Genomic DNA, 15482 nt, shown 5'->3' with positions numbered 1-15482 from the left:
TTTTTTCCTTTCTTTTTCTCGGGCATACCAATAATATTAAGACTTTTTGGTTTGGATATAGTTTGAAAATGTTGCCTCATGACATTTGTAACTGAAAAACAGAACTATATTACTGTTTATCCACAAAAAAATGTATCATCTTAGTGATGTTCAACCTCATCTGTAGCCATTACAATATGTCTGGGACAAAATATATACTTGCTGTCTAATATCTAACGGGTGCCATGATAAAGAGGTAATCAGTCTTTTATTTCAAGTGTTGATGACCGTAATGCTCATCATTACATATTAGTCATTTGATGGAGTAACCCATGATGTGTGGTCGTATCATCAAAGTGACTCCAGGAGCTTCGACGTGTCTCAGGTGCAGCTCCCTGAAGCCAGCCGCCTCGAGGTCCCTCCATGTTGCTCTGGTGATGGTGCATCCATCCCCGAGGTAGTACCACAGAGGCTCGAACACATACTGACAGAAGTATGTCCATGAGGAGGGGTCAGAAACAACGTGTTCCAGAAAGTAAAAGGCTCCACCCTGGAAGAGAGTGCCCAAGAAAAAAAAAAGTCATTAAATCTGTTTGAAATGGAACAACTGCAAGCTACTTCTCACAGCACTGATTTGACTCCACCAATAAGCCTGTATGTATGTGAAAAACCAATATCGGCTGTCCTGTATGTAAACAGTTATCTAATTTAAACACTCACATGGAAAACTCTTCTTCTTGAAAAACATGACCTCGCTTATATCCAGGTTAGTGAATTGCAGGCAGGGTGCAGCTTCAGACTGTCATGATGATTTGATATTTGTGTTCAGAAAGGCCCCTGTTTAGTTTGCTTCATTGGTGGATGGCACAGTCACTGACTGGTTAGCAATATCTCCTCACAGCGAGGTTCTACACCAGACCTGAAATGAGTTTGCATGTTTTTCCTGAGCTTGCATGAGATTCTTCTGAGGCCTTAGAAGACCTATATTGTTATTATGGCTAATAATTAACTTGGAAAGTGCCACAAACGGATTTGTGTGTCAGGGAAATAGCCTCGCTTTTATAGGAGTTTATTGCATTAATAATTCACTCTTCCTTCCTTTCCTTGAACATTATCAAGAGTGATAAGAGTTCCTGGTTCCCATGAAGCTAGTCTGGATAAAGAGAGCAAAACGATACGACAAGGCCTTCAATGCTGTGGCCCACTGGCCTCTGATGTGATGTCAAAAAATATGAACTAATTAAAACAAACAATTTAAAGGTGCTTTGTTGGTGTATATTGCAGGCTGGACCCACAATGAACAAGAATATAGTACCAGGACAGAGAAGCTGCGCCAAGCTGCCGCAAGGCTCACTGTCACCAACTTTAATATTTCCTACTGCACCTGAAGGCAGCAGGCGGAGACTCACGCACGCACCGTCTTGAGGACGCGCCGGGCCTCCTGCAGGACCTGCTGCACGCTGCGCACCGAGCACAGCACCAAGGTGCACACCACCACGTCCACGGACTCGTCCCGCAGCTGCCTCAGGTCCTCCCCGGACGCCTCCAGGAAGGCGTCGTAGGTCAGGTGCTTGTTGGCGGCCATGCTCCTCCGCAGGTACGGCTCGAAGTGCGGGTTGGGGTCGCTGCAGACCACCGTGCAGCCGTAGGGATAAAAGTTGAAGTTTGCCCCGCTCCCACAGCCGATCTCCAGGAGGCGAAGCGTGCCGTCGCTGTCTGCAAACCTGGCCACGTTTCGGAAGAGCTCTCTCTTCATTTTGTGCATTTTGTCGTTGTATGAAAACGTAATATTGTAGGCGAGCAAAGGAAAGAGGCGTTTATACATCCTGTACAAACCGACTCTCTCCAGCAGATATAAAGGCAAACTAACAGCCGAACTAATCAGTCTGCATATCATCATGAGGCCTCTCATCGTCCCTCCTCGCCTGTCTTCTTTGGCAAAACAACAAAAAAAGATATATATCCCAAGTCAGCCAGCGCGTCTTCAGAAGATCAAAAGATTACAGTCTGAGCTCCTGCCGTCAATGGCACACTGTGACCACACGGTGGCGCAAACACACTACTAATCCTGATGAAACCGGGCCCAAAGCAGCAGGATGAACCGTTTTAATGACATTAATCACAGCAATATGTCAGTTTGGACATCATACATGGCAAAAGTTAGTCCAACACAGAAAAGCACTGATCAACCCCAAGAGTTTAGTTCATTACAGTTTCTCAGTAAACAGGCTGGGGATGAAGCATGACCAGCAAACCAACAAAAATAATGTTTTTACCATATCAATATGTAAATTAGCTTTTTTTTTATACTAAAGGTTTTCTTGCAATTAAAACACAAAAAAACTTGTATTTAAGTGAGTGGTTCTCCATCTGTCACTGATGACTGTCACATGAAATAGATTTAATCCATTCTTCACATATCCACACACTGGTTGTGATGGAGGACTATTTCACAGCATAGCCCATGATGTGCGGCTTGATAAGTTGGATAAATGGTGCTTCGATGTGGCTCAGTTTGAGACTCGAGAATCCGGCTTCCTCCAGATATGTCCATGTCTCCCGGGTGATCATACACCCATCGCCAAAGTAGAACCATAGGGGCTGGAGAACATGCTGGAAGAAGTGCAACCAAGTGGAGGGGTCCGCAGTCACGTGCTCCATGAAAAAGAAGCCTCCACCCTGAAAGACAAGGATGAACAAAAATCAAGATGCGTCTCCAGTTAAAGCTAATGCACATTGTTTCCAATAAATGTACTGTCATCCCTGCTACACGCAGAATAGCTGAGTGAAAGTATTTCATGCTGTTTTGATCTCTGTCAAATGTATTATTAAAAATTCCTATGTATATCTGCTGTCATGTGGCAGACATATATACACACACACACACACACACACACACACACACACATATATATATATATAGACTGATGTTTTTGCATGTTTTGCAAGCACAAACGAAAAGTGATTTCTGTAGAGAAACACATCTGTGCACATCTGTGACAGAATGTAAATCCATTTCTATATATCTCATATACATTTAAAATGAAGTATGCAATCTGCAGTTGGATTTGACTTTTGTGACAGTCTAAACACTGTGGATTCAGGATTTCCAGTAGGTGACAGGCTGATTGTCTGTCAGTAGGCACTGAAATGGCGATCTTTGAGCTTAACTATTCTTAGAAAATAAACTTTTAGAACTATAGCGTGATAATAATTGTCTGAGAGGAACAATGTCCCCAATGTTTGATGCCCAGCTGCTGTAAACTTGTTTGTGCCTGTTATCAGACTTCCTGCTGGACTTGATGTTGACACAATGGACTGAGGGCACTGAGATATCTAGAACTTTATAACATTATCTCATATAACTCTGGCCTTACACATCCATCTAACCGACTGCGAACTTCTGCAAAAAAAAAAAAAAAGATCATGTTTGATTTTCACTTCATTTCGAGCTGAGGTGTATTAAAGACGAATACATAGTGATTGTGAAGGTTATTATTCTTCAGTGGCAAATCATTAATCCAGGAGTGTAGCACAGGGAACAGTGGCCTGGGTGACATGATGGTGTTGTTTTCTGCCTGGGGGAGACTCACTGGTCGCAGTATCCGGTGTGCCTCGCGCAGGGTCTGCTGCACGTCGTTCACCGTGCACAGCACCAGGGTGCAGACCACCGTGTCTACCGACTCGTCCTCAATCGCCCCCATGTCCTCCCCCGATGCCACGGCAAACTTCGCATACGTCAGGTGGCCGTTCTCCTCCATGCTTTTCTTCAGGTATTTCTGGAAGTGCGGGTTGGGGTCAGTGCAGATCACCCTGCTGCCCGCCGGGTAATACTGGAAATTAGTCCCGGAGCCGCAGCCGAACTCTAAGACTGAGAGTCGGCCGCCAGGTTTCTTGAACTCGGAGAGACTACGAAACAGCTCCTGCTTCTTCTCGTGCATTTTCTCGTTGTACTTCACTGACATCCGATATTGGCACACCGGGAAGATGCGTTTGTAAATTCCATACAGGCCGACAGCGTCCATCAAATGAAGCGGGATACATAATATGTTGGTGACTAAAGTCCAAAATTTGATGAAAACTGTCATTCTGGCAGCTCTGACAGATGCGTCTCAAAGTGCGTATTGACGCGGGTCAAGCTGTTTTTAAAGGAGGCGGAAACCGGACGTCGGACCCGGGCTTCAAAATAAAAGTCAGTAAGGATACTCACACCTGTCAGAGAGCAGCGTTCTGCTTCCTACGGCTCGTCGCGACCTTGAAGGAAAATAACATGCACTTTCTTTTTATTTCCCTTGTTTTTCCCAGGGTATTGTGTTTGAAATCCTGTTTCGTCCTGTAGTGTACTGCAGCGCGTGCGACATATATGAAAGGATACGTGACTAGTTGTTTACAAATGACGTCACTTCCTTCTGAAGCACTTGCGCGCTTCTTCAACAAGTGATGAAGTAGTTTCAGTCTGCGGTAAGCCGATGATCAGTATTTTTTAAAAAAGGGAGTTTACTTCATCGTGGGTATGCCTGTTTGTTCTCTTTCCTAATGGTGTCGGTTTGCGTTCATGCCTGATATGTTTTTGCCAAAAACAAAAAATAAGTTGAAAAACATAAAAACAAACAGCAAAAAAAAAAAAAATCCACTGTTTTATCCAATTTAGGCTTGTAGTGTACTGCAGTTTTCAAAAAATATTTTTAAGATAAATGTAATACCTCACCACACATACAGTAAAATTCAACAAAAAAAAAAAAAAAAAAAAAACAGGTTAGAGCAGTTTCATGGCTAGTTTCCCCACCTGGAATCACATTGCATGTGGTGGGTAGTAAAACCTGAACTTTGACATGCTTTAGTATTTTATTGTTTAACTTTGTCTTCAATAAATTAGTAAGGAGTGGTTTGCTTTTACTGGCTTTTGCAAATTAAGATTATTACCACAGAAAGTAACTTTGTGTTCATTTAAATGATCTGTTGTCAGTTCATATTTCATGTATTTGTGTTGTTGCTAAGCTGTCATAATTTGGGATTCATGGTTTCGCAACGAGAAAGCACAGCAACAATGCAGCTGATATAAACTGCTTTGTTAATAGTTCAGCCTAAAACTGAGCCAGAGCATCATGAAATGTTAAAAACCAACTAAAAAATTGCCATTTAGATGATGTTTCTGTTGAATTTATTGCTTCAATCTCTGCACTGGCTGACTGTGTGTCAAAGGATGAACTTCAAAATCTCACTTGTGGTCTTGGGCCTAAATGCATCTCAGATTTACTTATAGAACATGAACCATCCAGTCCCCTGAGGTCCTCAGGAAGTCAGAAGGAAACCAGGTGAAGCTGCTTTTAGTTCCATCTCCCTTCACCTGTGGATCAAACTTCCTGAACCCCTTTGTACCGCTAACACTCATTTTTTCTAAGTCGTGACTTAAAACATTTATTTTTTGCACAGGCATTAGAATAAACAATCGACTTTACTTATTTTGAAAACTGATTCTTGACATGGGTCTTGGAATCTCTTTTGTAGCTATGCAGTGATGCAGCTTTTGCCGCCCATGTAGAAACACATTATTTCTATGTTGGATTGTAGAGTGAGTCCGCTGTTAGGAAGGGCGCCCGGAGCCCACTATGATGTGTGAATTTCTCTGATGTAGCATTTGTGGGTGATTTGGGATGCCAAATCAATAGCAACATCAGAACAGCACAAAGTACACTATTCCAAATGAGTTTTCATTAGCTTTATAAAGATTTCTTCAGTATTTACTCTCCTGCTTTAATTGCCTTTGGTCTTTTAAATGCTCTTGTGTTTTATGATACAGTGGTGGTTTTGGAAGCCAAAATGTTCCCCAATATGGGATGGTGGTGGTTGTGAGAGTCCACGTGTTTCTTATTGTGGGCCTCTCGTTTGTTTAGTGGTCAGGGGCATTGGGAATCTGGAAATATCCACAATTAAATCTGGCTTAAGTGTGACAAGAGAAGACCATATAATACATCCCAACCCCATTCTGTTTTTTAGAACTGTAAGAGGGGTCTGACAAATGCTGATGAAAACTGATTAGCAACTGATGGAAAATTCCTAAAAGGTCACGAAAGTGTCACCTGAAAACAGATTTCAGAAACGAAGACAAAAAAACCTCTTATATAAAAGCAAACAAGACACAAGTGGTTAAACTTACATTCAATGAATGTGTTAATAAAACAGCTACACCTTACTCTGTAGTTGAATTTTCGCTAAACCGACATGAGTTCCACCTCACCTTGTGTGCTTTTATTCCCTTCTACGTTCTGTTACTCAGTCAGTAAAGAAGGAAGTATTGCAGGAGGCTTAGAGATTGACAGTTAACCTTTGTCCAGATTTTGGTTTCCTCGGGCTTCTGTGAAAACAGAAATAGACCATCAGCTCATTTAATTTTGAATGAATCTGGAGGAGTCCCCCTCATATGCTGTAAAGGTTGATTTAAAATCTAATGCCACCAGCAAACACCAAAGCTGTTGTTTTCCTCCAGCACAGAGTCATACTTTTTTATGCGCATGGTTTAGACAAGGTGGCCTAATAATTTGCTTTTCACGTAAAGCTGTAATTCCAAAGTATCCCACTAGATGGAGACATTGTTGAGTCTCAATCAAAACACATCACAAAAGTCTAAATCACTGTTCATAAATACAGTAGCAATGATAGTTGTTGTTTTTTTTCGGTTATTACATACAGCCCATGATCTTTAGCTACACACGTGATTCTTATTTGTCTGCTCATTGATTATTTTGTACACACTTCCTTACGTCAGCAGCATGCAGCAGTGTGCAGGTGGAGGAAAAGTTTGGATTTGGGAAAGATGTGGGCGTCCAGGATGTGTGATACCGCAGATTTTCTTTCTCATGTGATATATTGTAAAATACCCACACTCCCACAATACTTTGCGCAAGTCTTCAGTGATTGAAGTCCATGTGTGCACCTGCATCGAAATATAAACCAGTCAAAAAAACGCATGGCAATCTGTAGTTTTTGGCTGCAAGGTAGAGGGTAAAGTTGTGGGACCACTGCCTCCAGGTGGACAGCAGGAGGAGAGACACACCAGGAAAGTGTCAGACTTGTGATGAACTTATAACTTAGTGTGGAACTTGAATGCTTTGGTAAGTAATAGTACAAAAAGGCCTGAGGCATAGCCTGCATCTTACTGTAACATGTGAATGTAATTTTGCTAAATCCTCATAGTAATCTTAGAATGTCATGCAGGGTAGTCTGGAGCTGGGGTAGGTGTACAAGAGTGCTACTCAAGTCAACATAGGGATATTTTAATGACCATAATTAATGAGTTGTAAATACATAACCTTTTTGGGGATAAGTCACAATCAGGCTTTAATCAACTCTGATCAGGTAATTACCTAAGTTTCCAACTAAAACGTTGCACCAAGGGAAAATGTTGAGTTACTTTTAGAAAGTCTCTTGCCACAGTGGCTAGTAACAAGAAGTGTGTGTGTGTGTGTGTGTGTGTGTGTGTGTGTGTGTGTGTGTGTGTGTGTGTGTGCGCGCGCATGCGTGCATGCATTCTAATAATACATCCTATACATACAGCCTGATCATTTCCCTTTAGGTTATTACTGATTTGGAAGGAATGTGCATTTGTGGGATGAGCAGTAGAGCGGGGTATTTGCCAAACTTTCTCTGACACTGATAAGCAGTTTCCTTTGCTCTGTTATTTGGCATTTTAAAAATTGGATTTCATGATTTAAATATGAAAAAAATAAGACATTTTAACACACAAGCATTTTATGCATTGAACAAACAGAACCTCATGAAGTAAAGTATGCACAGTTACAGTGCTGTTACACTTTACTGCCTCATGATTTTGTGGGATGGCAATGCTACTTCTTAAGCAGGATTCGCCTCAAGTAAGTGAATATGGTTGTGTTGGTCACTCTGGTGCAAACAGTGCTCAATGGAATTGAGGTCAGGATTGCTGATCTGAATATGGGGGCACCAGATACTCAAAACAAGAGTCAAATGCAACAGAAAAGAAAATGTTTTTGGCATATTCAGTGAAAATTTGGCAAATCTTTCATTGGTATAGCCTACAAACTCAGCTCTGCTGCTCATCCTTTGGATGCATGCTCCTTACACATGTGACAAATGGTCTACAAGCAAAGGACTAACACACCAAACACAAGTTATTACTTTTAGGACTTAGTTTGGTCAGGTGTCTTTGGTCAAGAACAAACAATACATTTAAACAACTTGTCGGCATTATGTGATAAAAAGTATTCAAAAATTTAGAATTTAACTTTGTTATATGTTAAATGCATTTATCTTATAGTATAAAATAGGGTCAAAAGTGAGTTATTGGCTACAATACACTGTGTTTTCAAGGTTATACAAACTGTCGTTATGAAACTCACTGTCTTAAATATCTCTTGTAGAAATAATACCAGTTACATTCCTGTTTTCGTTCAACCAAAAAAAAAAAAAAATCAGGAATAAAAAATATAAATGTGGTGCCAATTGCAATACCAGCCCCGATCAGAATATAATTGATTCTTGCTACGTAAACAGTTTTTTTTTTAATGTTTGCAATGCTGCGGCGTCTCTTCTCCGCTACTGAAACTGAAGGCATTTTCCGACACTCCCTAACAATTTGCTGAGAGTCATCAATTATGCAGGGTAGCCGCACGCACTGGGAAGGAAGATAGCAGCAACAATATGGCGACAGCCGCAGTTACTCCCGACTCTTTTCTACATCTGCAGTTCCGTGACAGCGGCCCGGATTCCCGTTAATGCGAGAAAAAGTGAGTAGACAGCGTGTTTTGTGCTTTGTCCGCCGCGCTGGGCGGTGAGACGCAGCCCGGTCCCACTTTGTCGACTGACTGCATCCCAGTGCCGCAGAGCGGTCCCTCTCTCAGCATCTTTTCCTGGCGGCCGGTTGCATGGACGGATGTGTGCATGCGGGCCGCCGGGCAGAAGTCAGGGGGGTGGGGGAGAGAGAAATGCGCATTTTGACAGAGGGGGGTACAAGGAGGGATGTTTTTGCGATGCGCGGCGGTGGGAAGCGGGCAGACGGCGGGTTATTTGGGGAGTTGGCCTTGCTGCTGCTGCTGCTGCTGCTGCTGGCTGGGAGGAATGACATTTCCCTGTGTCAGAATGTGAAACGTACGCAGAAGTGAGATCACGTCAAACTTCTCGGAGTCGGAACTCGTCCGTGTGCCCCAAGCGCGTGAATAATGCGACGCTTGCAGGAAAGAAAAAAAAAAATTGGGAGCAATTTTTCTCTCAGCCATTTTTTTTTTTTTGTAATTGTGATAGTTTTATCTCTCCCCCCCCCCCCCCCCCCCCACTATCCCCACCCTCTACCTCTGTGCGCCCCCCCCCATGTAATCTCTTTGGAGACTGTATTGCGTGAGGCAGTAGGTGCGCCTTCAGTTTGTTAAACCTCAAAAAGGGATCGCAGCAGCAGCACCCCCCCCCTCCACCACCCTCCACCTCCCCCACCCCACAATGCAGTGTCCTTCATAAGAAACATAATTTCCTTTTATGTAAAGCGCCGGGCTCTCCGCTCAGCCTCCGGATCTGTGGCGTTCAGACATTATCTTCACGGGTGTGGTGTTGCATCAAGGCCATTTCACTTTCTCCCCTCTTGCTGTTAACACGTTCCCTTTTGCTTCGATGTGAAATCGGGCTGTGCTGACCTGACTGCTGTGTGTGTTGCTGTGAGTTCAGGCCAGGGATGAGTTGTCATGACTTGTGCATTCAACTGACCTACTAGGATTTGGAGCCTGTAGCAGCAATAAACCACACTGCAGTATTTTAGGCTCTGGTCCGGTGGAGGAGCGGCGCGCCTCCGTATCAAACAGAGGACTTTCCCGAACGCTGCACAGCTTTCCTCCCGGCCTGACACACAGATGTGGCACAAATAACGCACTCTGAGGCTTTAGGAGGTTTCATCTAAGGAACAAAGTTCTGCTGTGCAGTGGCCCATGTTTATATATATATATATATATATATATATATATATATATATATATATATATATATATATATATATATATATATATATATATATAAACCTGTTTTTTTTTTTTATCATCCTTCGTCTTGTCGTTTGAGTAAACACATACTAAGCTGCAGAATTATAACCCATCAAAATGTCCAGTGAGATCGCCTTAACTTTCCCTACAGTCGACTCATTTCAGCTTTCGGCTTCCGCATAAACGGGACAGCGGGAGGTTATTCGAGGCCCCCTTTCATGTTTTGGCAGCCTGCTTATTTCCCCACTCGTCCTGGACCCGGGCCCTGCGAGGGTGAACTGGGATGACACATTTTAATGACGGGCGGCGTGAAGACCTGGCTGCAGGAGATGAAGGCTGAAGTTCTGTGGAGACCCATGTGACTCTGATGACAGTGCCCCATACCCCCCCCCCCCCCCCCCCCCCCCCCTCCCCACCGGCACGGTGTTTCCGCGGTGTCCACGCAGCTCAGGCAGATGTCAGGTCATCGCCGGAGCGCACTGAGGAGGACTGTCTGAGGCTCACGGGAGTGCGCGCCCGCGGTGCGTTTGGATGCTCCGTTGCGCGCAGAGGACGCAGCGTCTCGGCAGTTGGTTACGTGCTGCTGGACGGGACAGAGGAAAGGCTTTCCTGCACAGCCTCTTCACTGTGTCGGCGTTGTTAGTTCTCCGTCTTCTTCATATTTTTATTTTTCTATTTTTTTCCTTTTTTCTTTTTTTTTTTTTTTTTTTAGTCAAAAGGGATGTAATTGAATCATGGAAACCGGAGACGCGCGCTTCTCGTGCCGGACTGTGTGCGCCAGGATGTATCTCCAGTGATCGTCTTTTATCAAGCTTAAAACGCCCGATTGTTGCATTTTATTTATTTTTTTCCTCACATGACTCAGAGGGCCAGTACTTTCTGGGAGCTCAAAGCCGCACAGATGTGCACGTCCTAGGCAGTTTTCTGTGATCGCTGCTGGTTTCCGGGCTCGCGCCGGCGCTATGGGCATGGTGTGAAGTGGTCATGCTATTGCATTCTCGTTTGAATCACCTTGACGGATCAATTGATGTAGCATTGGTGGAAGGAGACTTGGAGGTTGTGCCGAGGCTCGGTTACTTGGATCGGACTTTATTCACCTTCCTTTTTTTTTCTTCTGGAAGCGTCTGGGTTGTTGGATCTCTTTGAGTCAGTGGATTCCTCCTTCTGACTTTCTGATTTATTCACAGGTTTGTACTCTCGCCATTATTTCCCTGAATGTTGCGCATGCTGTCTTGAGGGAGCTGTGATCTGACTGTCCAATATGGTATATTAAACAGGACGACCAGAACCAGCTGAGGTGTGCAGTTTGTCTGTTAAGCCTGGACAGATGCAGCTGATAATAATTTTATAACCTTCCTCTTTAAGGAATGACTCAGATTCCCCAAGGGGCGAAGAATTTCTGCCAAGTCCAGCAAGATTACTGTGTGGCACATTTCAGCAGTTTAAAGCCTTATTTATTTAACAATGATTCATAGGTGGTGGATGACTTTTTGTTCACAGCAATCAAAAATATAATTATTGTCATCACAGAGTTACAAAATTCAAAACAAATATTTTTCTATCATCAACAGTTCTTATGTTTTCCTTCTGTATTCTCAAGCTTTTAATAAATGCCAAATCTTTTAAGCAATTTTTGTGACCAGAGGTCCATGGCTGTTCCCATGGGTGCAGATAGGCAGAGGTCCTGTTGCCCCCTTCCTTTTTTTTTTTGTTTTTGTTTTTTTTTCCTGGGGGTTGCCCCCTCAATATATAATTTCTGAAGCCTCACACACCCCAAATGATGCTGCTCTTGCTGGTTAAGCTCACTGTTGGACCCCAATGTAATCTGTAACCCCAAAAATAACAAAATGTACCAAACACCTGAAAAGATAAGCAGCAAGTGATGCATGTTGTGCAGCTTTGTCCAGTTTTATTCTGCAGCATCACCGCTGAATGTCTTCAAAATGTTTGGCTTTTTTTGTACACATTTAATGGAGACTATATATTATACCAAATATCCCAGTGCTGCAAATATAAACAAAGTAAGAGTTTTGTATGAGCTAATGTACAGGGAGTACTTGGGATTTCTGAGAGCTCAACCCTAGCTCATTGTTTCCATATCAAAACAATTAGCTGAAAGCTGCATAGTGCTGCAGACCTGGATGTTTATCGTGGTGGGATCAGCAGTGCTACCAAACACACTCACACCACAGGTTGTTGTTTTCTGCTCGGTAATAAACAACATGGAACTTGAAGGAAATGTCTGCTGATAGATCCGCGTGACAGAAGCACAAGTACACAGAATAGGTGTTGATACATATAGGAATAAATAAAGACTGGCGGTTATTAAAGAAGAATGTCATCTGTCGGCATCATTCCAAGAGGGGAGCGCTTGACGTGTGATGGCTGGGTTTCAGAGCTAAAGGGAATTTCTCCTCGTGTGTGCCGGGGGCCTGGGTTTCGATTTTAAGCAGAGAAGTCATTAATGTTCAGAGAGAAAGCAGAAATTATCCCTGCTGTTCTATGTTCCAAATGTTGCTTTGCTTGCAGAAGTAGTGAATTTCATCCCAGCGATGTTCACTAACTTTAAAGCAGAATGACATCAGAAAGTGTAGAATATCTATGTTTAGGATGACTGAGAAATGTAAACAGCCTTTCTGTCTTTGTTATTTAAGCTGGCACTCTCTTTGCTCTCGTGTCTTTTCTCACCCTTTCTTGCTTTATCACTCTGTATCTGTCTCTTTCGCTCAGAGCTGGATGTCTGGGATGGAAAACAAATAAGGAGGAAATAGCTGCAGGATGAAAACATGGCCGCACCCCTTCTTGCACCCCCAGGACCTGACAGCTTTAAGAAATTCACCCCAGAGTCGCTCGCTAATATCGAGAAGCGCATCAAGGAGGAGAAGAACAAGAAACCACCCAAGCCCAGATCGGACAGTAGTCACCGCGACACATCTGACGACAATGAACCCAAGCCCAACAGCGACCTGGAGGCTGGGAAGAGCCTGCCGTTCATCTACGGCGATATTCCTAACGGCATGGTGGCCACGCCGCTGGAGGATCTGGATCCTTTCTATCTGAACAAGAAAGTGAGTTGAACAAACACAGTGTTTTTGTCGTTAAGAAAGAAGAGAAAACTCGTCTGGTTTTTCACATATCACTCAGCTGTTGTGCAGGACTCTCCGATCATGGAGCCACTGCTCACTCTGTAAACACCCCACACGGTACAGATGGGTAATTTAATTATCACTGTTATGAGCAGGTTCAGATTTCAGCGTTGTTCCTGCAAAAATGAATCTTCATCAATTCAAAACTGATGTAAAGATTTCATAATAGTGTTTGACCTTGAGCCATTCAGCAGCTTTTTACCATTTTTATTGTCACAAATATCAGGCCTTGAAAAAGCCGTCCCTACAGAGAGATTATGAAAGTCCTGTGAGGTTTTTTTTTTTTTTTTTTTTTTTAAATATGATTACACCTGTAAAATGAAAGCACAGCTGAAGAAAGAAAGACACAGCTCTGCTCCTGCAACACTACAGGGCTGCTGTGGAAGCACTTCTCGGGCGTGATTAGTCTAATATGGGCTTCTGCAGTGTTGATTAATTCTTTATTTTAATGTATGATGTGGCAGATGGAGGTGGTGATGAATTTACCTTTTGTGTTTAAAGTCTCTCTGTGCAGCTGATAATTTACTTCTTTCATGACAAAACACTTTCACATGACGAACAGCACGGCAGGAGGGGGCAGAGTGTTTCAGTGGTGAGCTTCTGCCTTTAGTAAAGCAGCTGAGATTTAATTGACTGTAATTGTGCGACACTGGGCAGTCTGATGGGCCGGGAGAATTATTTCTGTCCACTCTGGCTTGTCGACTTTGACGACTGTGTCACTGCAGTGGTCGATGGGTCCCAAATGGCTTTCAGAACGGTTTTATTCAGCTGTTTTCTGAGGAGCACAAAACGTTTGTGGTTAATATGACGCTAAATCAAGACCTCAAATCAGACCAGGCCAGCAGTGTTTCATGTTAATCCGCCTCGCAGCACTTTTAATCACCTTGCAACCTCTCGAAAAGTTACTAATGCAGTGTAATGAAACCAATTGTGGAGTCAATTTGTGAAGTTTTAATGATAATTTGCTGAGTTTTAGTTGAGAAGTGCATTTTTTTTCAACTTACTGAATACAGAGTAAATGTGTCTAACCTACATACACTTTTTGTCAGCAGTAAGATTCCAGTAAGTATTACATGAAGCTTGACTAATATTTCAAGACTTCACCTTCACAGAAGTCTCATGTATACCCTGCAGTCCTCCAAGGTACCACTAGGGGCACTAATAGCTACATCACAGAAACACTGCATCACAGTACAGCATGATAACTCACTCTCTGAATATTGGTGAAGTGATATTTTGTACTTTAGGAGAAATAAGCACTTGCATGTTTGTAAAAGGAACAGCCACACTGTATATTCATCATAAAGGCCATAGATTAAATACATCTTCATTAAGCATTACCAATAAACCAAATTTGTCTCACAGTTGAAGAATCCATTCCAGAAATCTAAAATATCAAGACTTTTATTGTAAAAAAAAAAAAAGAAAATTGCAGCCCTGTAATAAATAAAAATAAAAAATAAAAAAAAGAGAGGAGGTGAATGGGGGCATAAGGTGGCAGGAGAGGACAGGAAGTGAAGAGTAAAGGGCAGGAGTGTGTGTGTGTAGTCCACTCAGCTGTGTAAAGGTGTGGAGTAGCCAGTCTCCGCTGTGGTCACTGTGATAATGTGTAACAGAATCTGTGGCCTCTGCACAAGCAAGAAGTCCAGTAAGCAAGACCGGCAATCTCAGCAAGCAGCACTCTCTGGCAGGGCGGATGGAACGATCAAGTGCATGTGCCTTTTGTGATCTATTGATCCACAGCCCTGGTTCAGCGGTGGCCACAGGAAAGCTTCCATTGTCTTCTTATCATCCTTTCCAACTTTACTTATGGCCCAAAGCCTGCTGCCCTCCCTCTCCCGAATAAAGGAAAATTTACTGTATTCAGGATATTGGATTCAAATATTTACCTTTTTAAAATATTATCTCTTATAGATCACAAATGACTGACTGACTTTAGGACAAAACTCAAAAACGACATAAACAACTTCATACACCTGAACGTAGAAATTAGATGAATACTGACTGGCACTTTTTTTTTAACTCAACAGTCCATGTTGGAGTATGAGTTAGATAATATTTGACATCTTCTGTCCATTGTTTGCTCAAAGAATCCAGCTGTCGCTGATTTCTGATAAATTCAAACAGACTAACTTTGAAAATGTTTTCAAAATGTTCAATAAGCGTGTTGGATGGTCATAATTTCGGCTGAAATAAGTGGAGATGTTGAGGAAACACACTTCTGTTGGACTGGAGAGGTGTTGAGAGTCGCTTCACTGGCATCACGCAGACGTTTTCCTTCATTTTTAACTCCATTGCTACAACCGTGACTGTGGTTCCTGGCTTCAACAAAAGGCGTTTTGAGGTTATCACGAGAAAA

The 15482-nt window shown here is 42.8% G+C and overlaps 3 protein-coding genes across 3 annotated transcripts in view; 1 reads left to right on the top strand and 2 right to left on the bottom strand.

The window, feature by feature from the left end:
• Positions 1 to 239: 239 nt before the first annotated feature.
• LOC115389246 (methyltransferase-like protein 7A) lies at positions 240 to 1891 on the bottom strand. The gene is made up of 2 exons (XM_030092730.1): positions 1397 to 1891; positions 240 to 529 (listed from the first exon to the last, which is right to left on the bottom strand). The coding sequence occupies exons 1-2, from the start codon at positions 1889 to 1891 to the stop codon at positions 293 to 295; spliced, it is 732 nt and encodes a 243-aa protein (XP_029948590.1). The 3' UTR covers positions 240 to 292.
• Positions 1892 to 2070: 179 nt separating this feature from the next.
• Positions 2071 to 4121, bottom strand: LOC115389247 (methyltransferase-like protein 7A). Its single transcript, XM_030092732.1, has 2 exons — positions 3573 to 4121; positions 2071 to 2658 (listed from the first exon to the last, which is right to left on the bottom strand). The coding sequence occupies exons 1-2, from the start codon at positions 4065 to 4067 to the stop codon at positions 2425 to 2427; spliced, it is 729 nt and encodes a 242-aa protein (XP_029948592.1). The 5' UTR covers positions 4068 to 4121; the 3' UTR covers positions 2071 to 2424.
• A 4478-nt stretch (positions 4122 to 8599) lies between these two features.
• The window catches only part of scn8ab (sodium channel, voltage gated, type VIII, alpha subunit b), a 38431-nt gene continuing 31548 nt past the window's right edge, over positions 8600 to 15482 (top strand). Inside the window, exons 1-2 of the mRNA XM_030091690.1 lie at positions 8600 to 8741; positions 12708 to 13045. Coding sequence (XP_029947550.1) covers positions 12764 to 13045 — 282 coding nt within the window. The 5' untranslated portion in view covers positions 8600 to 8741; positions 12708 to 12763. The remainder of the gene's footprint in view (positions 8742 to 12707; positions 13046 to 15482) is intronic.

This window comes from Salarias fasciatus, chromosome 5 (assembly GCF_902148845.1).
Source record: "Salarias fasciatus chromosome 5, fSalaFa1.1, whole genome shotgun sequence".
Lineage (NCBI taxonomy): Eukaryota > Metazoa > Chordata > Actinopteri > Blenniiformes > Blenniidae > Salarias > Salarias fasciatus.
This window is presented reverse-complemented; position numbering and strand designations above follow the sequence as displayed.

What these genes read in the sequence shown, in the direction of transcription:
- LOC115389246 (XM_030092730.1), bottom strand. Translation starts at nt 1,891, where the DNA reads ATGAGAGGCCTCATGATGATATGCAGACTGATTAGTTCGGCTGTTAGT. An exon ending in CCCGGCGCGTCCTCAAGACG is followed by an intron (nt 530 to 1,396) that starts GTGCGTGCGTGA and finishes ACTCTCTTCCAG; the next exon opens with GGTGGAGCCTTTTACTTTCT.
- LOC115389247 (XM_030092732.1), bottom strand. Translation starts at nt 4,067, where the DNA reads ATGACAGTTTTCATCAAATTTTGGACTTTAGTCACCAACATATTATGT. An exon ending in CACACCGGATACTGCGACCA is followed by an intron (nt 2,659 to 3,572) that starts GTGAGTCTCCCC and finishes CTTGTCTTTCAG; the next exon opens with GGTGGAGGCTTCTTTTTCAT.